Source organism: Aspergillus stella-maris, assembly GCF_047715825.1.
Source record: "Aspergillus stella-maris strain CBS 113639 unplaced genomic scaffold BDV14scaffold_35, whole genome shotgun sequence".
Lineage (NCBI taxonomy): Eukaryota > Fungi > Ascomycota > Eurotiomycetes > Eurotiales > Aspergillaceae > Aspergillus > Aspergillus stella-maris.
Genome location: NW_027396829.1, coordinates 269,326 through 294,013, shown reverse-complemented (window position 1 = coordinate 294,013; position 24,688 = coordinate 269,326). Strand labels below are relative to the sequence as shown.

The 24,688-nt window shown below is 51.1% G+C and overlaps 13 protein-coding genes across 13 annotated transcripts; 8 read left to right on the top strand and 5 right to left on the bottom strand.

Moving 5' to 3' along the window:
* Positions 1–233: 233 nt before the first annotated feature.
* Positions 234–1,274, top strand: BDV14DRAFT_201215 (uncharacterized protein; the record flags this gene model as incomplete). Its single annotated transcript, XM_073773693.1, has 3 exons — positions 234–386; positions 439–898; positions 973–1,274. 3 exons carry the CDS (start codon positions 234–236, stop codon positions 1,272–1,274), a joined length of 915 nt encoding a protein of 304 aa, XP_073627161.1.
* A 243-nt stretch (positions 1,275–1,517) lies between these two features.
* BDV14DRAFT_201214 (germin family protein) lies at positions 1,518–2,378 on the bottom strand (the record flags this gene model as incomplete). The annotated part of the gene is made up of 1 exon (XM_073773692.1): positions 1,518–2,378. The coding sequence occupies one exon, from the start codon at positions 2,376–2,378 to the stop codon at positions 1,518–1,520; it is 861 nt and encodes a 286-aa protein (XP_073627160.1).
* Positions 2,379–3,396: 1,018 nt separating this feature from the next.
* BDV14DRAFT_209510 (renal dipeptidase family) lies at positions 3,397–4,401 on the bottom strand (the record flags this gene model as incomplete). The annotated part of the gene is made up of 1 exon (XM_073775662.1): positions 3,397–4,401. One exon carries the CDS (start codon positions 4,399–4,401, stop codon positions 3,397–3,399), a length of 1,005 nt encoding a protein of 334 aa, XP_073627159.1.
* A 414-nt stretch (positions 4,402–4,815) lies between these two features.
* On the bottom strand, positions 4,816–6,359 carry BDV14DRAFT_190492 (uncharacterized protein; the record flags this gene model as incomplete). Its single annotated transcript, XM_073771345.1, has 3 exons — positions 4,816–5,640; positions 5,704–6,244; positions 6,301–6,359. 3 exons carry the CDS (start codon positions 6,357–6,359, stop codon positions 4,816–4,818), a joined length of 1,425 nt encoding a protein of 474 aa, XP_073627158.1.
* Positions 6,360–6,791: 432 nt separating this feature from the next.
* On the top strand, positions 6,792–8,354 carry BDV14DRAFT_201211 (major facilitator superfamily domain-containing protein; the record flags this gene model as incomplete). The annotated part of the gene is made up of 2 exons (XM_073773691.1): positions 6,792–7,034; positions 7,095–8,354. 2 exons carry the CDS (start codon positions 6,792–6,794, stop codon positions 8,352–8,354), a joined length of 1,503 nt encoding a protein of 500 aa, XP_073627157.1.
* A 1,077-nt stretch (positions 8,355–9,431) lies between these two features.
* BDV14DRAFT_201210 (uncharacterized protein) lies at positions 9,432–9,800 on the bottom strand (the record flags this gene model as incomplete). Its single annotated transcript, XM_073773690.1, has 1 exon — positions 9,432–9,800. One exon carries the CDS (start codon positions 9,798–9,800, stop codon positions 9,432–9,434), a length of 369 nt encoding a protein of 122 aa, XP_073627156.1.
* Positions 9,801–10,505: 705 nt separating this feature from the next.
* BDV14DRAFT_209504 (amidase family protein) lies at positions 10,506–12,675 on the top strand (the record flags this gene model as incomplete). The annotated part of the gene is made up of 3 exons (XM_073775661.1): positions 10,506–11,119; positions 11,165–11,333; positions 11,382–12,675. The coding sequence occupies 3 exons, from the start codon at positions 10,506–10,508 to the stop codon at positions 12,573–12,575; spliced, it is 1,977 nt and encodes a 658-aa protein (XP_073627155.1). The 3' UTR covers positions 12,576–12,675.
* A 354-nt stretch (positions 12,676–13,029) lies between these two features.
* BDV14DRAFT_175443 (uncharacterized protein) lies at positions 13,030–13,927 on the top strand. The gene has a single exon (XM_073769070.1). The coding sequence runs from the start codon at positions 13,117–13,119 to the stop codon at positions 13,399–13,401; it is 285 nt and encodes a 94-aa protein (XP_073627154.1). The 5' UTR covers positions 13,030–13,116; the 3' UTR covers positions 13,402–13,927.
* Positions 13,928–13,949: 22 nt separating this feature from the next.
* Positions 13,950–15,447, top strand: BDV14DRAFT_175441 (uncharacterized protein). The gene has a single exon (XM_073769069.1). The coding sequence runs from the start codon at positions 14,347–14,349 to the stop codon at positions 14,752–14,754; it is 408 nt and encodes a 135-aa protein (XP_073627153.1). The 5' UTR covers positions 13,950–14,346; the 3' UTR covers positions 14,755–15,447.
* Positions 15,448–16,020: 573 nt separating this feature from the next.
* On the top strand, positions 16,021–18,502 carry BDV14DRAFT_175439 (putative MFS phosphate transporter). The gene is made up of 2 exons (XM_073769068.1): positions 16,021–16,540; positions 16,602–18,502. The coding sequence occupies exons 1-2, from the start codon at positions 16,224–16,226 to the stop codon at positions 18,277–18,279; spliced, it is 1,995 nt and encodes a 664-aa protein (XP_073627152.1). The 5' UTR covers positions 16,021–16,223; the 3' UTR covers positions 18,280–18,502.
* Positions 18,503–19,016: 514 nt separating this feature from the next.
* On the top strand, positions 19,017–20,312 carry BDV14DRAFT_201207 (RCC1 domain-containing protein; the record flags this gene model as incomplete). Its single annotated transcript, XM_073773689.1, has 1 exon — positions 19,017–20,312. The coding sequence occupies one exon, from the start codon at positions 19,017–19,019 to the stop codon at positions 20,310–20,312; it is 1,296 nt and encodes a 431-aa protein (XP_073627151.1).
* On the bottom strand, positions 19,800–22,112 carry BDV14DRAFT_175433 (putative DNA repair protein rad9). The gene is made up of 6 exons (XM_073769067.1): positions 21,876–22,112; positions 21,696–21,824; positions 21,291–21,642; positions 20,619–21,229; positions 20,447–20,566; positions 19,800–20,394 (listed from the first exon to the last, which is right to left on the bottom strand). Exons 1-6 carry the CDS (start codon positions 21,987–21,989, stop codon positions 20,368–20,370), a joined length of 1,353 nt encoding a protein of 450 aa, XP_073627150.1. The 5' UTR covers positions 21,990–22,112; the 3' UTR covers positions 19,800–20,367.
* A 123-nt stretch (positions 22,113–22,235) lies between these two features.
* BDV14DRAFT_175431 (uncharacterized protein) lies at positions 22,236–24,547 on the top strand. Its single transcript, XM_073769066.1, has 7 exons — positions 22,236–22,459; positions 22,512–22,784; positions 22,837–22,961; positions 23,013–23,057; positions 23,104–23,251; positions 23,298–24,229; positions 24,288–24,547. Exons 1-7 carry the CDS (start codon positions 22,323–22,325, stop codon positions 24,329–24,331), a joined length of 1,704 nt encoding a protein of 567 aa, XP_073627149.1. The 5' UTR covers positions 22,236–22,322; the 3' UTR covers positions 24,332–24,547.
* The last annotated feature ends 141 nt before the right edge of the window (positions 24,548–24,688 follow it).

The window sequence follows — 24,688 nt, the reverse complement described above, 5'->3', positions numbered from 1 at the left end:
TGAAAGGGCCCTAGTTAGTCTCGTCTGTCTCAATGAGCAGTCCTTGCTTGCTCACATGGTTTTGCCATCTGCGGCTGAGCTTTTGGCGTCGTGCATTTCAGAACCAACACATCAAAGGAATCTATTGAGATCTCGTAAGCGAAGCAGAGTCGCGGAGGCTGAAACCATTGCGCATATCTCAAGGACCACTCTCTTATATGTGGCGGGAGAAGTGGGAGAAGTTTCAATTGGATATGAGTGCCGATAGGCCCTTTTATCGACTGCCTTGCTTGAGCGAGTTTAATGGGATGGGTGTTGACCTGGATGATGAGTCCTTGCTGGGAGTGAAACCTGAAGGCCGGGGTGATACTTGGGTTCTTTCTGGCTCTACCTCCCCAGCCCCAGCCGTGCGACACTTGAGGCTTCACAATAAGAATACCCTGCCGACAGCCCTCCCAGCACTTCTATCGCAATGCTGCACCATCCGCTCATTTATCACTTTTTCTACAAGCGCGGCCCAAGAGAGAGATCAAGGCAGAAAGGGCCTTCTACAAGGCTCTTTGGCCGGCTCTTGAGGGTCTACAGTTTTCACTCGAGTCATTTACATTTTCTCGCCCGAATGGCACATTTTCCGATGTCCCGTATTCAGAGATCTTACACCCCGGCTGTTTCCCGCTTGTGGGCTCAACGTCACTCGTCTCGCTGTGTGTCCCCGTGGCGCTCCTGTACGGGAACGGGTGTCACCACGTCACGCCCCGAAAACTGGGGAGTCATATCCCACTTACGCTGCAAAAGCTGGAACTTTCGTACCCGTCATACAGTGACCTAGAGCGGATCTGCCATAGGAGTAAATTTGACTGGGAAATGGAGTTTGCGGGCATCGTGAGGGCTACTGTGGGTGGGAAGGGATTTGGGCGGGGTAAGCGGAATTTGAAGAGAGTTATGATGTCGGAGTCTTCGTGGTATGAATATCCTGATGCTTTTGCTGTGAAGGAAGCGGCGGGAGGGAGGTTGAGTGGGTTGGGACGGAAAAGGGGGATGATGCTTGGCCCTTGGAGGAGATGCATGCGATTAAGTCGACGGTTATTGGGCAGTATTCGTGGGAGAAGATGGTGGATAGTGATGACGAGGAGGAAGAAAAAGGAGAGACGGGTGATGAGGAAGAAGCAGATGAAGAAGAAGAAGATGCTGAGGAGGAAGCAGAGAATGAAGAGGAGGGGGAGGAAGATGAGAGAAAGAAAAATGCAGAGGAACAGTCTACCTCTGATGCTGATGATGATGAAGACAATGAGTGATGTTCCACGAGAAATACGACTCTAACGACTTATGAGACCACGATGGGCAAAGCCTAAGAACGAACAAATATCATGAATTACCAAACTAACAATGCTAATAATAAATGCAATTTACCACTTCCACCATGCAATGTAAACGCAAATGCAATCTATCAAAAAAGAAACAAACAGAACTAAACAAAACTAAACAAAAGAAATCAAATCAAACGCAGTAAAGCCTGGAAACCAACAAGCCCTAACCACTTAGTTCTCACCCAACAAACTGCCCAAATCCCTCTTCGCATTCCTCTGAATTCCACACTTAGCAAGACAAGCCTCAATCCCCAACGCAATATTAGCAGGAATAATCTCCCTGAAAGACTCCAAATCCTTCCCATCAAAGGTACTAACACCCCCAAGCGTAGCCTGCACAACATCCCCTCTGAGCCCGAAAAAGTTCTGCGCAACCTGCGAAACACCGGGATCCTGAGAATTAAATCCAGCAACGAAAACCGTATCCTCGCAATCAGGGTTAAATTCCTGGTGGATCGCACCCTGAGGAAAGACAGCCATCTGGTAAAGGTCCATTGTGTTCTCGACGGGGGGCGCGCCGTTCTCGGTGATGAAGTTTGTTACCAGTCTTCCCTTGACAACGACATTGAGCTCTGTGGCGCGGTTGTGAACATGTGCGGTGTTCATCCCGCAGGGGCCTAGGAAACCGAGTGTCATTGCGGCGTTGTTGCCGATGAGTGCGGGGAATGTTTTGGCTGTTGCTGCTGTAGAGAAACCGCCTTTTCCGCGGGACTCGGATTCAGTAGGGTTGTTGAAGTCGAAGATGAAGTCGCCTGGTTCGGTGAGGAGGGCGGCGCGGTCGGCTTGCGTGGGTGCGAGGAGGAGGGATTGGATGAGGTCTTTGTCGCCGGAGCGGGGGTTCACGGGGACGATTGGGGGGAGCATGGAGTCGATGTTTGTGCCGTCGTCGCCTGTTGGTGGGCTGGGGTAGGTGGAGGGTGCTGGGGAGGAGGATGGCCAGGAGGATGGAGCGGTTGGGACGGCCAGGGTGCTGGCTGTTAGGAGGGAGAGGGTGATGGCGTGGGTGAAGCGGAAGTGGAAGCGGAAAGGCATCTTGATGGTAATGGTCTTTCAATAATTGGTGGTTGAATTAGATATTAGAAGTTATGATTGTAGTATAGATGCGATGCGATGCGATGCTATGCGATGAGTGAGTTGTTTGAGCTGTTGATGATAATTCCAAACGACGACGAGGAAGCCTCCTTATATACTGCAGAATTTCGAGGCGACCCAAAAGCCTCTACATATTAGTTGACTCCAAGCTGCTCTATACAACCTCCACCGAGAGCAAGAATAGTGTGGTAGGGCTATGCTACCAAGTCCTGCGGCTTAACAAGCTACCACTTCCATACAAAATTCAGAAAGCCAAGTCACGCTAGACCTAATAGTTAGCTCCTTCCCAAGGAATTCATATGCTAAGCCAACGCAGCCCAGCATATAGCGACCGGGGTTGGTCGGAGCCTCGTAATTAGGGCTTGGCAAGGATGCAGCTGAAGGCTGACAGCTGGTGGATAATCTGACAGAACCCTTCCCATTCGCCGCATCGACATCCTGCAAGTGCCGAGAGATCCTGCAAGTCGGTACTGGACTAAGCCCTGCAGAGTCAAGAGCCCAAGCACTGTTCCTTGGCTGCAGATGCTAATTTTGGCCCATGCGGCTGAGCATGGAGGAGGCTTAGCAACGGCCTTGATGACGGTGCAGCACAACACGAGCTTGGCGGGATAAAGCTAATTAAAGTCTGTGGAAACTTGACGGGTTTGCTTATTAACTGACTGGTGGCGACTGCCACGAGGTTGGGGCCAGGCGTGCCATGCGCTGCACTCTGCTGTGCTGTGTGATGCTAACCCCGTGTAAGGCTGAGATCTTGCGCTTCTATCAGACCCTGAATCTTGATTCTATTTGCAATGACAACCTCAAGCAGCAGCTTCGTCCTGTCTAGCTGACGTTTGCCTGAAGTCTTTTATTTAGCTTCGGCAACACCATGGTGAAGCCAGTGGTCAACTGACCACAACCTGACTTGATCCACGGGTCATTTAATATTATCCATGGTATCCATAGTAGTAAATCAAGGCTACTCCCCAAATATCTTCTCCAAATAATTCAACCAATTCTCACCCAGCACCTTCTTCATCTTAGTCTCCCCCCACCCAGCCCTCCCCATGGCCTTCGCCAACTCAGCCCGATCCTTCAACGCCCCTAACGGCTTCACAACCTTCTGGCTCCCCCAAGGCGTCAACTTCCTCGCATACCCTTTATCCAAATTACACCAGGCCATAAACTCGCTCGGCCTCGCATGCCCCTCACTAGCATCAGACCCAACACCAACAAGATCCTCCCCAACAAGCGAAATCACATAATCCAACGCAGCAACATAGTCGTCAATCGTCGAGTCATTCCCCTTCTCCATATGCGGCCCGAACTGGCTCAGCCCAATGAATCCGCCCTTCTCGCCAAGAAGCCGAATCAGCTCGTCGGATTTGTTCCGCGGGTGTTCTTTCAGTCCACCGGGGAGGACGTGGCTGAAGCACGGCGGTTTCTCGACGGAAGAATACTCGATCACGTCGCGGGTTGTTATGGGGCCAACATGGCTAAGGTCACAGACGACTCCCAGTTTCGCCATTTCGTCCACGACTTGTCGCCCGAAGCCTGTTAGGCCTCCGTCGCGGAGCTCAGTGTAGCCACTTCCGGAGTAATTCGCCGTGTTATACGTAAGTTGCATCTTTCTAACCCCCAAGTCCCGAAATACACGGAGGTAATCGAGATTATCTTCTATGCCCGCTGTATTCTGCCAGCTTAGCAAAACGGCTGTTTTGCCTTGTTCCTTTGCGCGTCGGATATCGCGGACGTTATGGGCTTGCATGATAAGATCGGAATGTTCTTCGAACCATTTCTTCCATTGTACCACGTTTGCGATGGCGTCCCGGAAGTTCTCCCAGATTCCGCATGTGCATGAGACGCCTGTTATGCCGCCTTCGTGCCAGGCTGTGAAGATCTCGCGGGACCAGTTTGCGATGTTGAGGCCGTCGAAGTGGATGGCTGATTTGTAGATTTCGAGGGATTCGGATTCGGTGGGCATGGTGGCGAGGTTGGTTGGAAATTGAGGTTAGTAGCACAAGCAGGCCTACAAGGTTTATTAAACTCGGATATGTTAAGCACGTCTTCTGGTTGAATTGGAGTATTTGGTATCTCCAGCGGACTGTAAGCGGCCTAGCTGAAGGATTGCGGCGCGGCGCCGACGAGTATTTCCTGATATGGCACTGTATCTGGCCCGGGTATACGTTGGAGATGGTGTGCTGGACCCGCAAAGATACGAATACTTATCGCTCCAGTCGAGATCAAACTTTCTTTTTGATGATTTTGATTTGAATGCATCTAAATGTGTATATGAGAAGCCAGTACCTGAGAAAAGTAACTGCAACTACCATGCATCGTAACCCGTGTTGCCAACTAGCTTTGGCGGCATTCTACCATGTTTGTAGAGGTACGCTTTTTACAAACTAGCCTGAACCCCCTCATAATAAAACCCCAACTCCTCCAACGTAGTAACCTCCTTCCTCCGCTCCCCAAGCATCTGCGACGCCCTCTTGATAGCCGGAAAGTTCTCCCTCGTCCATCGTTCCTTATCGCCCCAATAAGGCGGCCTCTTACCGCGCCCTTCATTTTCCAGCCCTTCCTTTCGCATCGCACTCATACAAAGCTCGTAGAGTGAGTTAATGTACTCCGCGTCAAGTGGGAACGCGAGACTATTCAGATCGCGGTCTCTACTCCCTGCACCGGCTGAACTTGATTGAGAACCTGAGTCGGATTCTACGACCCATATGTTCATTTCTTCGCTGCTGGGGTGATCCAGTCTTCCGGAAAATACCCTTGCAATCCAAGAAGCCTGAGCCTGGCTAAACGGAAACGGGACGATACGCTGTGGTGTCCCGATAAATGCAAGTGTTGGCTCAGCCGTGTAGAAGACATGTTTGTAGAGATTATGCGGTCTCGCACCGTCTGTTATGATCGGTGGTTCGAGGTTAGATAAGAACGGTGCTGAGAAGTAGTACCCCGTGCAGAAGATAATAGCGTCAATGTCGGACTCAACATGGCCGTTTGAGAAGTAAGCTGTTCTCGTAGCTGGGTTGAGATGTGTGATCTCTGGGAGGTATGTTGGTGGTACCTGTGTAGGCGCGACTTCCTCTGATGTCAAGGCTGGTAAAGGCGTTGGGTCTCTTGGTGTTCGCTCGGATATCAAGATTGGCTGCTTTGAGACTCTGCTGACTTGTGCGGCGATGTCGATTCCTGATGCGGAGTGGCCGATGACGATGACTTTCTGGTTTGCGAGTTAGTGTTTATGCCAATTACAGAGAATCAATCACTATATAGGCAGGTGTACCTTATCTCTGAACGTCTCAGACCTCCGATAAGCTGAAGAATGAATGATTGACCCTGGGTACAGGGTCTCCCACCCTTCCAGACCAGGAATACCTGGGATGATGGGGACATTATGATGCCCATTCGCGACGATGACCGCGTCAAACTGTGTAGTCGACTCGATGCCGGATAAGAGGTTTTTCGATTTAATGTTCCATTCTGGCTTTTGACCCTGATCTTCTCTGTTCAACAAGACCTCAACTACTTCCGCGCCAAGATTGACATAAGGCCTTAACTCCTCCGCATACCGATGCAAATACTCCTTAACAACACAATGAGACGGGAAAAGCGCTGTACCCGGCGGAAAAGGCGTTTCACAGAATTGCATCAGTGAATTGGGAATATTTGTTTCCAGGGAGTCGTAGACGGGGGATCGGATGGTCGTGCTGGTTGAGGCATTGCCATTGATGCCTTCGTCGCCTGTGTAGTTCCAGACGCCGCCTGGTTGAGAGCGTTGCTCAAATATGGTTATTGTTTCGAATTTTTGTTCTGCTAGGAGGTATCTGGGGAATATTGTTAGTTTGCGCTTATCGGAATTTGAACAGTGCCGGGTGTTTACTTTGCTGCTGCGAGACCGCAAGGGCCTGCGCCGATTATTGCGATGCGGTCGAGATCCATGATCATTTGAACGAATAACAACCGTGCACCTGAAGCTCAAAACATCAATGCTTCCCTCAATTGCGTCTTTATTTATGCTCAGAGTTACCTGGTCTATGGTAGGTAGTATGATCCCGCTGCCCGACTAGGTGTTTAGCCCTATCTAAGTATTGAAACTAGTGGATCCTCGCGCCATCATTCTCCAAATCGCGCCTTGCATGATTCCCAAAGAAGCAACTTTCAACGGAGACTCGCCGTGCAGGATTCAAGCCGTTTAGCAGACTCGTTACGCTAGATTATGCAGTTATCTGTGGAGGCCATGGTGTGCTCGCCGTTCCAGGCTATTGGTAAACACCAAGCTACGGCCCGTGGCGAGTGCGTATATCTTCTCGAAGATTTCCATGTGGTGAAGAGAAGTGTTGACTATTGTTTGGCTCACGATACTCAGAGATAATGGCTTTTGATACTACTGATCAGAAGGTCGATACCGAAGTTGATGGTCGCGAAGTTGATCATTCGCAGGATGGATCGCAACGACCCCCTGCGCCACAAGGCAAGCGAGCCCGTCTGAGGGCTGCTATCTGGGATACATGGGACAAGTCGCCTGAAGAGCGCCGTCTGGTGCAAAAGGTAGATTGGTGGCTGCTGAGCTATGCTTGCATCGCATATTTCATTAAAGCACTGGACCAGGGCAACGTAAGTCACCTGCTGACCATACCCTAACCAACCACCGCGCATCTAACACCAGGAGTCCAGACATCAAACGCCTACGTCTCCGGTATGAAAGAAGCCCTTGACCTAAAAGGCAACGATCTAAACTACCTCACGACATACTGGAACATCGGGTACATAATCGGGCAGATCCCCTCTCAGCTCATCCTGACCAGAATCCGCCCCTCAATCTGGCTACCGACCCTCGAACTCCTCTGGAGCTGCCTCGTCATGGCCCTAGCGGGCGCCAAAAACGTGCAAACAATCTTCGCCCTACGCTTCTTCATCGGACTTTTCGAAGCCTCCGCGTACCCAGGTATCATCACACTATTGGGAAATTGGTACACGCCGCAAGAACTCGCCAAGCGCGCAGCAATTTTTCAGGCCTCGTCCAGCGCAGCAAATATGTTCTCGGGATACCTCCAGGCAGCGCTATACTCGGGCATGAATGGGCGCGCGGGATTAGCAGCCTGGCAATGGCTGTTTATATTCGACGGGATCCTAGGGATACCCATCTCGCTTTACGGATTCTGGGCGATTCCTGATTCACCTTCTGATTCGAAAAACCGCTGGCTTAGTGAAGAGGAGACCTCGCGCGCCGCGGCGAGGATGAAAGCCGTTGGCCGCGCGCCGGCTAAGAAACTTACATTGAAGGTGATTTTTCAAGTATTTCGGTCTTGGCCTGTTTACTTGTTTTCGACTGTATTCATTGCGCATGTTCTGGGTCTCAGGATCTATTCTTATTTCAACGTCTGGCTTAAGTCCACGGGGGATTACACCACGGAGCAAGTCAACGTCATCCCCTCCGCCGGCTACGGTCTCCAAATCCTCTGCACGCTCCTCTACGCCTGGACAAGCGACTACATCCAGATGCGATGGCCCGTGATAATGGCCGCCTGCATCCCCGGTATAATCGGGACAATAATCCTAAGTACCTGGCCAGAACAAAATACACCGGCAATGATAGCCGGCTGGCTTCTTACATACATGGAAACAGGCGCCGGAATTCTCTTTACATCGTGGGTTAGCGAGACGTGCGGGTTCTCTGCTGAGCATCGGGTTGTAGTTATTGGTGTTATGGAGGCGATTGCGTTTACGTTTAATGCGTGGGTGCCGCTGCTGGTTTATAATACTGGTGAAGGGCCGCATTTTAGAATTGGGTATCAGATTGCGGCGATGTTTTTTGCGGTTGAGCTTTTGGGGGCGGGGGGGATTGCGGTTGTTGAGAGACGGTGGCCTGCGTGGAGGATTGCGGAGGGACTGGAGGATGGCGATGGGGGTGAGGGTAGGGGTGGGTCTGTTTGATATGGTTACTTTGTTATATAGTCAAGGTAGGTGAATAATTGTTTATGATGTGATGCCCCGTAAGTATGTTTCTGTTGCAGAATTTTCGACGGGGTAGAGTAGCTACAATTATGTTGTTTATTCTACATTTTTCTCGTTTCTAGCACATTATATGGCCTTTCAAGGACTCTACAGCTCGCTGACACAAAGGAGACAGGATTGGTCTGACACCTGTATTGCTTAGAGACTGTCCGATGGTTGGGTAAGCTAGATTAATGGGACCTGAAGGAAAAATACAGAATCTTAACAGCGTAAGGAATCGATCTTCTGCAATTGAACGAGTGTAGAAAGTTAATCAACCATGAAAGTAGATAGTGATATCAATGTACATCAATATCAAGACATCAATATCAAGCCGCTTAGAAGAGCTATTTACAGAGGTCCCAACATTCCAGGCCGGTAAACCTCACCCGGATAATCCTACACCGTGCCATCCAATGCATGACTCTGAAACAAAGTGGTTTTGGATTCCCAATCATGCTCATGCTTGCTCGGCACAGAATCATGGACGAGCCGTAAGGTGTCCTCATTGCCGGCTGCTCGGCCTTCATGGTAGGTACTCATAATTCTCCCCAGGAAAGTAGACCATCTGTCCTGCACACTCTGTAGTACTTCACGTTTGCCTCCCCCCACAATCATTCACGGCTCGCTCAACAATAGTCACCTGTTTCAACTTACCGAGTTCCAACCCCTCGGTGGGCGGTACGTGAAGTGGTACGGCGAGGCTGTTATCAGTTACAAAGACAAGGTGTGTGAGGTTCAGGCACCGTTAAATTCTTTGCAGAGCGGGGGAGTCCATCCACAGAGCGTTCACAGCGAGGCGACGCAGGTTTTGCATAGGCGGAAAAGAGGATAGGCGTTCTTCAAGCGCGTCTGGTAGTACGAATAATCTGGTCGCTCAGTAGTACGGTAAAACGAGCTCCTCGAGATGAGCAAGTCGGGGAAGTACCGTGTTCCATAGTTGAATGGTGGCTTTGACCTCACTGCCGATCACTACACTCGTAGGAAAATCCAGCATGAGGCGGCCGATACTGGTGCTCATGGGCCCGCAAAGAACTTGGAAGCCTTTAGACAAAGGCCATTGAAGCGGGCCGTCCTCAGTTTTTGTGGCGAGTACAATGGAGCATCCTTGTTCTTTGAGTCTTTTGTCCGTCCAGTCGCGTTGTTCCCGTCGGCTTGCTTGATGAGCTTTTTCATTCTCTCCTCGGAGTCTAGGTAGAGGCAATGTGCGAAGAGAAGGTTGCGGGCCACATTGTGGGTTAAAGTCGAAACTAGGGTGAAACTGAGTAGGGTGCGAGTACTCGGGTGAGCTGGCGGGTATGCAAAATGTGGGTTGGAGGGGACCAGTGCCTCTACAACGGCAAGAAGAAGCTCTGGTGGAAGTTTGAGGGAAGTTTGGGCGGTCATCTTGAAGGCTGGATTCTGCACGAAACACAAGATCTACCGGGAGGCTTTGCATTGCTTTATATCGCCCAGTGGTTTATATTGCCGAGAGGCCTGGGCTTGAAGTAGAGAAAATCAATGTAGCCGTGAATGTTCCATTCACTTCATTTTAATTCATCATAATCACTCCCATAGAGTAATGTATGTAAGGTTCGGCACCTTCAAATGTGACTAACGTAATTATTCACCAGCCCTTAGATTCTGCCATTGACTTCCAGAGATAGAGATTACCGGTTAGTTTTTAGAAACAGAACCATTTTCGTAGCGTGGCCTTCTCTTTCTGCCGTGAGCCGACATCAAAGAACGGGCATGCAAGGAAGGCGCCCGGGGACAAATCGGCTGCAGGCGGAATTCAAAGTAAGAAGCCGGAAAGGATGGAAACCAAGAAGTGGAGTTTAATCTCAGATATTTTGCACCCCGGCAGCTCCTCATACATCGTCAGACACTGTAAGGCATTACCATTGGAGGTCTTGACCTTTGTTGGAGAGTTGGAGAAGGTCAGTATGGTTCCCCCAAATAGGAATATGAATTCCGCCGCACCGTTGCCTAACCTGCAGATAAGCTACCCCCACCAGGAACTGCCAATTAAGAACCTCTTATATACCTGCGTAACAGGTGTCATATAACCTAAGCAATCAGGGGATCCGAACATTGAGTCTCTCTTCCGCTATGTTCTCCCTGGGCGTTCTGTGTCTGGCGGCCCTTGCAGGAGTAAGTCGAGCCGTGCTGCCGAACGGTGGCTTCACTTTTGAACTGGCAAATACTAGCTACCTTGCTACTGTTTCGATGCCCGTTGTGAACTTTGGAGTTGATATCGATGTCAAGGACGGTTTCATAACCCTTACCGTCATCAACTCCACTGCATCCGTTGTGACAGACACATACCTGCGCAAGACCCTCGAGCAATACGCCTTGGATGACGTTTACACTTCGGCTTTCTTGGATACAGTCTACATTCATTCCGTCCATTCTAGCCTGGAAATCAGCTCTTCTGCTTTGAGCTACTTGTCTGACGCTGGAGTGTGTCGCTTGCTAGTCGATACCGAGGTCAATAAACCAGAGAACTCCACTGTCAAAGTTCATATGGTTGAGAAAAGGCACGCAGTAGCACCGGGCCCATACATCGCTACGAAATTAAAGACGGGGTTGAACGTTGCACAGGTATATCGCCTGTATACCGACTACCACGGAGCATTTGTCAACGGAGTCTACCCAGCCAACGACCCAAATTCGTACCAGGCGCTTGCATACTACGATACTGAGCTTGACCGCTCAATAGTTCCGTGAGTGTCTTGGTATCTGGTTCTGCTTTTAGCTAACAAACTTAGGGTTCCATCGCGTATCTATTCCTTCTACGACCCGCGACCACTTGCCGGAGAGCGGGTGGGAGTCAAGGACATTTACGACCTTAAGGGGCTGAAGACCACCCGTGGAAGTATCTCATTCACACGAGTTACCACGCCGGCTACTTCCAATGCACCTTCTGTACAGCGTCTAGTAAGATACAATTCTCAAATTTCAAATCCATGTCTAATGCGATAACAGATCGACCTCGGCGCAGTCATAGTCGGAAAACAGAAAACAGCCCAGTTCGCATCTGCCGCAGATCCCTGGGACTGGGCCGACTATCAGTCACCCTTCAATCCTCGTGGAGATGGCTACTTGACTTGCTCATCGTCTTCCGCAGGCGGTGGTTGTGCGATTGCTGCGTACGACTGGCTGGACTACTCCATCGGCAGCGACACCGGTCAATCAGTTCGCAGGCCCGCCGCTGTCGCCGGCGTCTTTGGCAATCGTCCTTCGCAGGGCCTTATGTCTACTGACGGTGTGATGCCAATTACCTACTCGACAGACACTCTTGGTGTTCTCTGCCGTGACCCCCTGAAGTGGGCGCACTTTGCAAAGCATTGGTATACACCCAAGCTGTACCAAAACCAGTCCATGACACATTTGCCGGCATTGAACGAGGTGAAGGGCGGCTTATTCCCCAGCCGACTCCTCTACGCAATCGACTACCTACCACTGCAGAATCCCAAAGCCGAGACAATCCTGCAAAACTTCATCGGAAACCTAACGACCCATTTTAACATGACAGTTGAGCACTTCAACTTCAGCTCCTCAATCGAGTCGCTTGCAGTTCCGAATGTCCAGGACCTAACCGCTCTCACGAATCAACTGAATATCCTCTGGACATACGACCAGCTCACCGACGTCGTGCCTCCATTCGTCCAGACCTACAAGTCCCAATTCACCTCCTACCCACCCCTCGACAACCCCAACCGAGTCTCCTTCCGTCAACCAGCCCCAACAGCAAAAGAACATGCCTTGGCTCTTTCAGCCCGCGCAAACTTCTCACAAGCCTGGGAAGACCTCGCCTTCGGCCCTCAAACCATCCAGCAATGCTCAGGCAGTATCTTCCTCTACGACATCGGCAGCGGCGGTCTCCCCTCCTTCCGCGAGAAGAATCTAAACGAAGACACCGGCGCAGCATTCCTCTCTGAGGCAGGTTCTGTCCACGCGGGTGGGAATATCTGTTCGTTTATCGGGTGTGCGGACTTTACGGTGCCTATTGGCCAGGTGGAGTACTTTAGTAACGTTACGTTTGAGAAGGTCAATGTGCCGGTTACGGTTAGTGTGGCGGTGCGTAGGGGGTGTGATAAGGCGCTGTTTGAGTTTGTTGAGGGGTTAGTTGGGGCTGGGGTTTTGAGGGGGGTTAAGACCGGGGTGGATGCTTTTTAGGGGGCTAAAGGTGGGATGGGATATGGATCAATACCCTCTGGTCAACGATGCGAGTGTTCGCTCAGAAGGGAACCATTTCTGCCACGACAAGCTTTTTTTCACTCCTCGCTGCGCGGTACTTCCTGGGGCACAAATTTCTCCTCGCAGTTGGCATGGCATAAGGAGAGTTGCTTCACATATCCTGCTTTCTCGGGGTTGTTGGCGAAGTCGATGATAAGCTCCCACAATGCGTGCAGCTTCCGATGCTGCCCACGAAAACTCAGACTGCTGTATGGAGAGGTGTTAGGTACTGTTTCCATGTCTGATTAACAAGCCGCCAGTTTCCTATCTCGGAATTATTGTTGAAGGTCGTGCATCTGATTTTGCCTCCAGCTGCATAATCAAAGATCAACTCACAGATTTCTGCTGGAATCTCGGGGCCGAAGGGGCTGGTGTTGCTTTGGACGGCCATGGTGTTGTAACTGGCTCGTTAAAGTGTTTGGACGCAGAAGACGGGCGTTTGGAAAGTTTGGCTTGACATATATGTCTTTCTATTACCCTCATGTCTCTTTTCTGTTTGTCATTCTTTGTGTCGTCAATGATTTCGTCTTTGGGTTATGGCATAATAACGTCTTCGTTGCTGTGGAACATAGCACAAACCGTGGTGAAAGGGTCCATGATCATAAATATTGTGTCCTCTGATGGTTGCTCAGAACGGCAGGGTCTTACTGAGAAGACGAGTCTTGCTCCTTTTCATTTTTCGATGTCCTGCTGGAAGGATCATTTGGAAAGAGACTTTTTTGGAAAGACCATACCCCAGCCCGCGCTCGGGAAATATATATTGTAGCGCCAAGGCGGACATAATCCCATCCACTCATGGTCTTTCTACTACGAACGATTTCTCCTTTGTAGGCAATAAATAAGATATCAGAGCTTCTATAAAGTAAACGTTGCAGAGAAAGTACTAGGTACTACAATGTTGGATCGAGTCGAGTCCCTCCGCGTCAAGGTCTAGTTGGCGGAGGAGGTCGCCGGGAAATGCTCGGTAAGCCTCAACCCACTTCATAGGCTACGCATGTCATGCTCAATTTGAGGCGCAGTATGCAAGGGATGGTGCAATGACAACAAAAACGACCCGTGAACGGGCAACCAGGCCCGTAGGCGTTACCACGAGTTTGTTAATCCATAAAAGTCTGCAAGGGGTTCTACGTCAACCTGGAAGCAAGGGAGAGCCTACTATATAGTGGAGAATGCTAGACTCAATAAGCATATGGCCAGCGTGGTGATCTGGATGATCGTGCATACCACCACTGCCACTGCCAAGCTGCATCCCCTTGAACTCGGGTCCAGGCTGAGATATTAGGCGGTTGGACGAAACCACGACCAACGCATCCTGTCCAACACAAGCGGCAGACTTCTCCTCGGATACAGGTTGTGTCGTATCATGCACCTACCTTGCGAATCCAAACATGAGATCTGAGCCGACTGATCCGGCTTGGTGAACTATACGAGGTTCATAGCGAAAGTCAATACCAGCAGAGCGAATCGACGAGACACGTGCGCGGAGTACATTCCGAAGGAAGAAAATAGCTCGACAGGAGTCAGGCAAGCTGTACGGTACTACCTCATCCGATCTGTAACATGACGGGCGGGCCATACCCACGAGTTCGAGATATGAAACCCGGGCGCCACCACCCGGGGTGACCGAAGAACAAGATAATGAAGCAATCAGTTAGTAATTAGCGCAATACGAGTCAGTCAGTGTGTGCTATTCGATGAGGATACGTATGCGATGCAGTCAATGGCGTTTAGCCACTGCATGCTGACATGCGTCGCTAGTCACTGGTCATCGACCAGGATTCAGGATCAGGCTGAAAGCCAACCCAGCCAAGCATATCAAGCAATGCGAAGCCTTTGCGGCGTTCCTCCAAGGTCATTCGCTCAAGGCTTGTCTTGTTGGTTCCAAGCCGACTGCTGTCACGTTCGCAGATGGGCGATACCGACTGGACATGCAATACCAACCCCTGTCCATGGCGTTCCTGAGCGGCCCCATCAGCACGTTCGGCCACTCCACACAACACGGCTAGTGGGACTAGCAAAGTGTATCCTTCGGGCGTCGATAATGTCCGTCGAAGAGTCGTCCTGTCTCAGCCCTCGTGGGGGAATATGTGGTGGCACTGACATTCGGGGGAGAGAATAGTGTTGCCGCGACGAGGTTCTAGAGCGGATAACATGCCGACGTCAAACGAAGGAGGGCCAGAAAGTTGACGGTTGTCATTGTTCGTGGTTTGATGGTGGTGGGTTCTGGTGGTCTGGGGTCCTATGGATGTCCGGAACGGAAGCACGTGCAGCGCCAAATCTATGGCAGCCTCAGGAGTCACTAGAACACTCGGACTTGGACCCCAACAGAGCCAGAAAACCAAGGAGTGCGATCCCTAGCTAGTAATGCCATCCCGACATTAATTCAACTCGCGGGTCGAGCTGTAGCAGTCAGGAAATTATGACATACTCTGCAGTCACCGCGGTCGTCGTCATCGCCAAGCCAGCCAGCTCGATCAACAGAAGATCAGGGACTGATCAGTCAACGACTTTATCGCATGCTGCGTGTATAGAAGCTGGATACGAGACAATTAGAAGTCGCAGCACTCGTATTCGGAGACGGATTATCCTGGAGCCTGGATGTATACTTTCTTGGCAACGTACAGATGTCAACCACGATAGCGAGATTTTCCCCCACGCGTAACACGGGGTCGTCATCGGCGGCACTGCTAGGCATCGAGATTCAAAGACAAGTAGGGAAGGTGCTCAAGTGACCAGTTGCCGTGTTGAAACGGGCCAGGCGTGGCACAAGTCTGGGCAGACGCATGAGTTGGATAGCATGCAGGAGGAGAGTGCAGGAAGAGTGCAGGAAGAGAGAGAGACAACGCAACAATTGGGAACCCCAGATCGCCCCCGTGCTGCCATGCGGGGGACTGATTGGCCCGTCCGAAACCGGCCAAGCGCAAGGATCTGCAAAGGGAAGGCGGTGCAGGCTGATCTCGAGTCGGGTCGTGGGAAGTTCTGCCACCACGTGCGCAGGTGATTGGGCGGGAATGTCAGGGCGATCGACTCTGCTCTAAAATAGTTCCGCCGCCAAGCTTATCCTTATGCACCACTATCGCTTCCAGAATCTCGTTTTTTTCTCTACCCCAAATAGCAAATCGAGGAAACCGTCTTGCTTGAAGCGAATGAGACTCGAGCGATTTCGCCCTGGCGGGGTGTCACACTGCCACTCACCACCAGCACTGTCGGCCCACCATCATCCTACCACTCAGGCTGGGTCCCGCACCTGTTCCATTCTGTAGTGGAACCCCACTGCGACGCTGGGTCAGCCCAGAAGCCCACTGCACCGACTTATCATACGCCACCGCTGGCACATGTGCCCGATTCGCCGAAGCAGTCTGGCTGCCGCTTCCGCTTGCTTCCAGAGATTTTCGCGGTTGCTATATAACTGCCCTCGTCTGGTCAGACTTGGCCTGCGTTGTTCGTGACGCCTCAACGACTCGTTCCTACCACCAAGCTTCCCCCAAGAACGGCCCAGCCGCCTTCAATTTCTTGTCCTCACGGCCAAGAACGCCCGTCTGCTTCGCACTTGCTAGTGTTGCTTCGCTGTGAGCGTGAGTGGACGAGATGGCTGACTTTGGACCTCGTGCGCCTCACGGCCCCGATATGACGGGTGACCATGACCCATTGGAGAACATGGACATCAACGAGAAGGGTGCCTTCGACGCCCTCATTCGTCCGGACGACAGCTACACCCCGGACGGCACCTACTGGGCGGACTTGTCCATTTTCCGCCGAATCAAGTTCGTCAGCGCCTACGATGGCGTCGAGGCCAAGCGCGAGCTGTCCGGGATCTGGGAGATGACCAAGGCTGATCCCCTGTCGCCAATTTCTTATTACTTCCGGAATATGGTCCTTCCTGGTGCTGGTCTTGGTCTGGAGGGGTAAGTCTACACGTGCGCTTGAAATGGTGGGACCGTGCTAATTGCTTTTTTTTTTCTGTAGTTACGTGCTCTTCTCGATCGGAAACCTGAAACCCCTCTTCCAAGCTGCTTTCCCCGCCTGTTGGGAAGATCACGAAATTTGCAACGCTCAATGGATCAACGCGGTCGACTACCTCGAAATTTGCGGTATCATTGTTGGACAAATTCTGGTCGGTATCGTTGGTGACTGGCTCGGCCGTCGCTGGGGTCTGATTCAGGATGCGACGATCATGTTCATTGGTCTATTGATGCTGACAGCCGCCTGGGGTGTTACCCAGAACGGCTGGGTTATTTGCTACGCTTGGTCTCTGTTCTTCTACGGTATCGGTGTCGGTGGTGAATACCCCATGACCGCTACCAGTGGTATGGAAAACGCCGTTGGCTCTGGCAAGGTTTCCACCAAAGAGGACCGTCTGCACCGTGGTCGCAAGGTTACCAGTGCTTTCCTGATGCAGGGTTGGGGTCAGTTCTTCAACCAGGTTCTGCTCATTATTCTACTGCTTTGCTTCCACCACGGTAGCGGCAACCCTCCCTACTCGACCGTCGCGGCTCAGTGGACCTACCGTATCTCTTTCGCCATTCCAGCTGTTGGCACTCTTTGGCTTGTCTACTACCGTGCCTACCACATGAAGGCTGCCAGCAAGCAGCTTCAGGCCGCCAAGAAGAAGTCTTCGGTCACTGGTTACGATGTCAAGTCACTCAAGCTGACTTTCCAACACTTTGGCTTCCGTCTTGTCGCAACTGCCGGTGCCTGGTTCGCCAACGATGTTTTCTTCTACGGAAACAAGCTCTTCCAGTCTGAGTTCATCAAGGTTATTAGCCCTGCTTCGACCTCAATCATGCCTACTTGGCTCTGGAACTTGTGCAACGTCGGTGTCTCTCTTGCTGGATACTACTTGGCTTCTTTCCTCATCGACAACAAACTCTACGGCCGCAAATGGATGCAGATTATCGGCTTCCTCATGTGCTTCGTCCTCTTCATCGTCCCCGCCTTCAACTTTGACTACTACACCTCTCCCGAGCACATCAAGGAATTCCAGGCGATGTACTTCCTCTCCTCCTTCTTCAACCAGTTCGGCCCCAACTCCGTCACCTTCCTCGTCGCCGCCGAAGTCTTCCCCACCCCCATCCGTGCCACCGCCCACGGTATCTCCGCTGCCGCCGGTAAGCTCGGCGCCCTCCTCGCATCCGTCCTCTACAACTACATCACCACACAAGAAAAGTTCTACGTCGTCCCCTGGTTCGGCCTTGCCGGTGTCGTCCTCACCTGGCTCTTCCTCCCCGACACCACCGGTCTCGACCTAAAGGAGCAAGAACGCCGCTGGAAGTACCTCCGCGAGGGTCTCGAAGAGGAATACCACGGCCCGGCCGTCCACCCCAAGCACCTCTCCATCTGGGAGCGCTTCCGCGGCAAGGGCAAGTACTACAATGCCGAGCTCGACTACAAGCAGAAGGTCGAGGAGTACCGCGCGGAATGGGAAGCCGCCATGTCCGCCCGCATCTCCGAGAAGGACAAGGGCGGTCTGGAGGATGACGCTACCGACGAGGACCTCCTCCAGGGCCACGTCCACTCTTACTTCCACCGCACGAGTCCCATGTTCCGCGGTATGGAGGAGAAGCCTACAAAGGGCGACGACTTTGCTCTCCCTCCTGCTGCGCGGTCAGGGAGTTCGTCGGATCCTTCGTTTGACGAGAAATAGTCGGGCGATGGTATACCCTGTTTTTGTTTCTCTTTTCTGTTCAAAACATGGCGGCTGTTCATAATGTTTCTTAATCTCTTTTTTTCACTGTCACTTACGTTTGAAGTGCATGAGCAAGCGTGTCGTTGCTTTCCATTACATACTCTACATACCCAGTACACTAGTGCTACTACCTACACTATACGAGTACATAGACTGAATGCTCAATATTCATTGACATGACATGTCTGAAATCACAATCTCAGTAAAAATCGTAAAACCACCTAAAGCTCATCTTGATATCTTCTGAATCCAGTCCGAACGCAATTCACCTTAACACCGAGTTCCATCCGCAGTTCCACCGTCTCCACGGAAAACGGAGTCCTCAGCCGCCCTGCCCTGCCCTGCGCGTTACAAACTTACAAATGGAAATGCGACCTGCCTGCCAAGTGCCAACTTTTTTTTCTGTGCCGAGGTTGTGAGGTCAATTCCCCACATTTCGCTTCTGCTGGGCGGGTCGGACTTGGGCTAGACCGCAACCGGAGCTCTTATTCTGCTGAGTTTATGGCGAGACCCCGCTGGTTTTTTGGCGGTGGGACGGGCGGTAAGGTTGATTATCGATAGAGGTACCAACACCACGTCTTGCATACAGCTCAACTGAATACAAATACAACTCTCTTGGATTTATAGACTAGCTACATTTCTTTTCTAGATATACTATATTATTCCCTAAACCTTTCTTTCATATCTCACAAACCATGTCCTCACCACCACCACCACCCCCCCTCTACGCCCTCGGCTCAAACGGCTCCTCCCAACTAGCCCTCGGCCACGGCGAAGACATCTCCATCCCAGCAAAATGCGTCTTCGAATCAAGAGAATGGAAAGACAGAATCATACATTTCCTCCTCCGCACCCCGCAAGAAAAATCAAACGTGGCAATAAAAAATATAGTCGCAGGCGGAAACCACACTTTAATCCACCTCTCTAACGGTCTCGTCTACGCAGCTGGTGAAAACACAGACGGGCGATGCGGCTACACGGGCTCGCGACCCAACCGTTTCAGGCCCGTGGTGGTATCTCAATCCGAAGACGGGTTAAGTCCTCGATATGCGCTTTTCAGCGCTGTTTCTGCGACGTGGGAGGGTAGTATCCTTGTTGCGACTGGTCCCGGGGTCGCGTGCGGTCCCGTCTCAGAAAGTGAGAGGAAGGCCGATAAGGCTTTTGTGCTTGGGTCTGGATTCAAGGGGGAATTAGGCCTTGGAGAACCCTTTACGGGCGCGGGGAATGGGCTGCGCATGGTTGATTTTCCGCCTGAGGGGAGGAATATCCTTTCGCTTGCGAGTGGGATGGGGCATACGGTTGCGGTGTTGAGTGGTGGGGGGGTTTGGGGGTGGGGTGCGAGTAGGAAGGGGCAGTTGGGAATTGAGAATGTGGAGGAGAAGATTGTTTGGAGGCCGACGGAGATTGGTGTGCCTGGTGGGATGCGGGTTACGGGGGTTGTTTGTGGGAGGGAGTTTACTGTTTTACTGGGGGATAGGGAGAGGGGTGAGATTTTGGTTCTTGGGAATGGGGGTGGGGTTGGGTCTTCTTTTTCGTTAGACTCTGCGTCTGCGTCGGAATCGGGTTCTGGTTCTGGGTCTGAAACAACGAAGGCTGTTGATAAATGGGGTATTATTTCGAATATTCCCCGCACTGAGGATATAAAGGGGTATAAGAAGGTTCTTGCAAGTTGGCACGCAATCTACATACACAAAGCCGATGGCACACTTTTATCATGGGGCCGGAATGATCGTGGCCAACTACCACCCGCGGACCTGGACGGCGTGGCCGTGAAAGATATAGCCGTTGGCAGCGAGCACGGTCTTGTCCTGCTGGAAAATGGGGAAGTCGTGGCGTTCGGATGGGGCGAGCACGGAAACTGCGGACCTGAGACGGATGAGAAGGGTGATGTTAAGGGTGTGTCTAAGAAGATCCCGCTTGAATTGCCTGAGGGTAAAAAGGTTGTTGGACTGGGCGGTGGATGTGCGACTAGTTGGATTGTCACGGAGTGATGGCAAAAACTGGATGTTGAGGCCTTTTGGCGAAATTGGTGGACACCGGTTTTGCTCAGTCGAAGAGTCCGAGTCCATGGAGCTGTGATTGTCAGCAATGCCGTGGATCGGCTGGACTTGATGAGAGGACCTACCTGCGACATCTTCTGCGTCGGCGGAATACCCATCTCGTCCTTCTCGCTGATATCCATTGGGTCCCTTCTTGAGCCAGGCTCGGTATCCCGCAAGAACGGTCCCATTCCATCGTCATTATTCTATTCTTGTCAGTGATTTTTGACGACGATAGGTGGATTGGAGAGAACATACCGGATCAGCAGTTGCGTCCCAGCCGAGCATATCTTCCGGCTCGGCCTCTTCGTCCTCCGCTACATCCCATTGATGATCGTCATCTGCCGGTACAAAGAGGCTATCGAACTTGATTGATGAGGCTGGCGGTGGTTGCGTTGTATCCTGTGTTTGAGTTGCTGGCGTCGTACCTGTCGTCGTCGTTGCTGTCCCGGTAAGAGGCCGAACAGGTCTTCCCCTTGGCGGTGCCATTGGTCTCGTATTGGTGGTAGCTGAAGTACTTCGGCCCGCGGGTGCTCGAACTTGCGCTGGTACAGGCGGAACCGAAGCCTGCCTAGCTGATAGCTCTCGCACCGCTCTAGAAGAACTTGGTAGGTCCTCTGGACTCGCCGCGCCGGTCGTCATGAGCGTGTACTCTGCTCTTGCACCCTCAAAGTCATATGCGAGTTGCAGCGGTTGACAAGGCCGTGTAAACCGCGCTGTAAGAGACGCTCCAGATGAATCTGCATGCGATATTATCGCTCTAAAATCCTTGCAGTTGATGGCGATATGCATTGCGTCGTCGGCTAGGTAGTGCTCAAAGTCCTTTTTATCGATTGCGACGGATGTGTGGACTGGCTGTCTTAATGTATCTGCAGCAACGTCAGAACAACCTTGTCCTTCAGGATAAAACCGATATATAGAAAGACCTACCCTTCCCATCCGTAATCTTCGTCGTGAAACTCGTAAATAGGACCTTATTATTCTCAGAATAGAAATCCAGCTGTTCAGCAGACGGACTGAAATGCGCCGCAATCTCCTTCAAAAACACAGGCTCAATACTCCACTCGTTCATCGCCTGGGACTGATCAAACATCGCGTGAACAACCGCCGTCGATTCATACTTAAGCTTGTACGATTTGATCACGCCAAGCCCACATATCATCCTGATGAATAGACGACATTCTGTCTCGTCAGAGTCCTCGTGGACTTCAATCTCACATTTCTCCACGGCTGTGTCTTTGTCGCGCCGGTTTGGGCGGGATGTGAAGACAGAGAGGAGGGCCTGGCGTCGTCAGTATACTTTTTCTCAAGTACACCAAGGGACGAAAAAAAGACCTTTAAAAAAACCTGACAACTGAACTTCGTATGTGCGTAGTCATACTTGTAGTTCTCGAAAAATATCTCTGGCTCAAATACAAAGGTGGCGTATGCTGATTTGCTTGAGTTCAGTGCGCTTAGACGGAGCTATGTGCTGTTAGTAATTGAGCTAGTATTGAGAAAAGAGAATGCACGTACTAAATCTTCCTCAATTTCCAAGCCGACATTGTCACTGAATTTAGAGAAGCATACCAAGGCATCATGGAATTGAGTGAGGGATGCTGGGAGGAGAGAGAAGGATATTGTTGCCATGGCTGTTGCCAATGGGCAGATATTGAAAGTAGATTCTCGCGAGACGCGTCTCTTCTACAGAAAGTGAAATTCAGGCTCCAGAATCAAATGAAGTATTATTCGTCTAGATTTCGTAATTGTTCGTGAGGTTGTTTGAAGAAGAGAGAAGCACCAGAACAGGCAGTCTAGGCAGAACGCGAGGTTACATAAGCAGCCCGCTGATGTAGGAGCTGCCCTGCGTCAACTGCATCCATTTCATCATCATCCATTTCAGTCTATAGCATTTGTTTACTTTAATCGGTAGCTCGTTGTTTGCGTGGCTTATCCAGGTCGTGGTCAAGTTTGCGTCTCACAATGGCTTCTACACTTCCTAGTGAGATCCTCTTTATGGTCTTCGACAACCTAGGCGACGAGAGAGACTACAACAGTTTATATCAATGTGCTCTCGCATCAAAAACATTTACAGAACATGCGCTAGCTGTTCTATACCGGTCAGTTTGAAGCGCATTCAATGTTGTGGACGCGTATGCTGACACCTCGCAGAATCTACGACGCTTCACCCTTGAGAGGCGGTGGCACGGAAGACGAGCAATTACGCTCGCAGGCCCAACCCCAGATCTACTCTCGACGGCCACTGCGAGCATCGAGAAGATCAAAAGAAGAACAAAGTTCTCCATTAAGGAAATGGATCACGCTCTGGCGGTCTATCATTCTCTCTACACTGGATTTGACTTATCTGCCGTACTATAGCTACATCCGGTATCTGGATCTTGATGATTTGGGGAATTTGCTGGGGTCTGGGGGAACTGTCAAGGAGTACGTCCTACTTTTGTCTCTGATGGCTATGCGAGGGGTTGACCGTTTACAGCGAATTGTATACGCCCGAGCTGCAGGAGTTTGTCTCTCGTGGTTATGTTTCTGAGGGGAAAAAGCGAAGACGTTCCGCGAGGGCACTGCCTGATAACGAATGGATGAAGGTGAAAATTGGGTCTAGTCAGTATCCTTCCTCGTACCTTGAGTATACCTGATGCTCACGTTTTCAAGCCATTGTTCAGAAGAATCCCTTGATACGAGGCATGTCTTGTAACGGTAAGTGTCTCTATCAAGAAGTGCTTGGCTCGTCTAATGATGACAGTTCAACCATCAATGTTGAACGAATGGATTGAGAGTTCACCCCAGCTACAAACTCTGACCCTTTGGTCTGGGGCTGCGCTCTCGCAGCAGGCAGGCAAAAAGATTCGAGAGCAATGTCCGGAGTTCAAACAGCTTAGGATCTACTTTTGGTACGAGCTTACGACCTACTGAGATAGCTGTGCTAACATCATCTAGGCAGAACAAGCCGCCCGGCAACGCAGAGGAAGAAGCCGAAGAGCTCTTCAACACGCTTCGACCCAACTCACTAGAGTATCTCGAAGTACTCAGCTTCTCACATTTAGGTCCCAAATCCATCAAAGCTCTAGGCACACAACAAGCATCTTTGACCGAGCTAAAGCTGACCAGACTCACCATTGAAACGATCCGCGAACTCCCATCACTAAACGTCCTCCCCAAACTAGAAGTCCTAAGTCTAACAGACTCATCGCCCACGACATGGAACGAAGAGTTCTACGAGACTCTCGGCAAAGTTGCAGAATGGATCCGATCCTGCACGAAACTCAAGCGCCTCGAACTACGGAAATTCATGCACGATGGCCCATTACTCACTCAAGCACTCGGAACAGACGACCTCCATCTGACTAGCCTCTCCTTCGCCGGCTACAAATTATCCGAAACCGACGGCTTCAGGGAAGCCCTCTTCTCCCACGACTCACTGCAGTACCTCTACCTCCGCGGCGAAGAAAGTTCCGGCCCCCGCGACAACGACGCCCTCATCACAAGTCTCAGCCCACTCTACAACCTCCGCGAACTCGAACTCAAGGACGTCTCAGACTGGTTCACAATGGACCAAGTGCAGCTGCTTACACCGTCTCTCCCCAACCTGGAAAGACTCTGGATAAGCGGCGAGACATTCAACGACTCGATCTGGCCTGCTTTCTCGTGTCTGACAAATTTGAAGAGTCTTGCTATCTATGCGCTGAGTAATTTCAGTGCGGATGGGATTATGAATTTCATTTCGCAGTTGGGAGAGGGGAATAGAGGTTTGAACTTGTCTGTTTTGAATTCGATGTCGGGGGTCAATTTCCCGGAGCATGCGCTGGATATGATAAGGGAGGTTTTGGCGGAGAAGGTGAATGGGACGTTTGATTTTGGGCTTGCTCAAGGTGTGTTACTTGAACTGTGAAAGAATGAGTTAATGGGCTTGTGCTAACGCTCTTGCAGAGGAATTTAGCGATGAGGATTCGAATGTTAGTTCGTCGGATTAAGGCGGGCAGGGTTGAGAAACAAATGGTATTTAATGGTTCGGCGTATAGATAAAGCAATCCTAAAATTCTGCTATTTGTCCACCTATACCAAAATCTGTCTTTCATGTTTCTGAAGTTAATGGGGTCAAGTATAGAGAGTGGAGCAGTTGCAAATAAACCAACGGGATTGGCCAAAGTGCGTGTCGCGTCCACCGCGTCCACCGCGTTCCTCCCGCGTCAAATTGCACGTTGTCCGAGCAGTAGAGCATCCCTTCCCCAAAACACAATACCAAAGATCGGTGAAGCCCACCGTGCTAATTCTCTCGCTTTCCAACTTGAACCCCATATCCATTTATGCCGTCACGTTCATGAAATAAT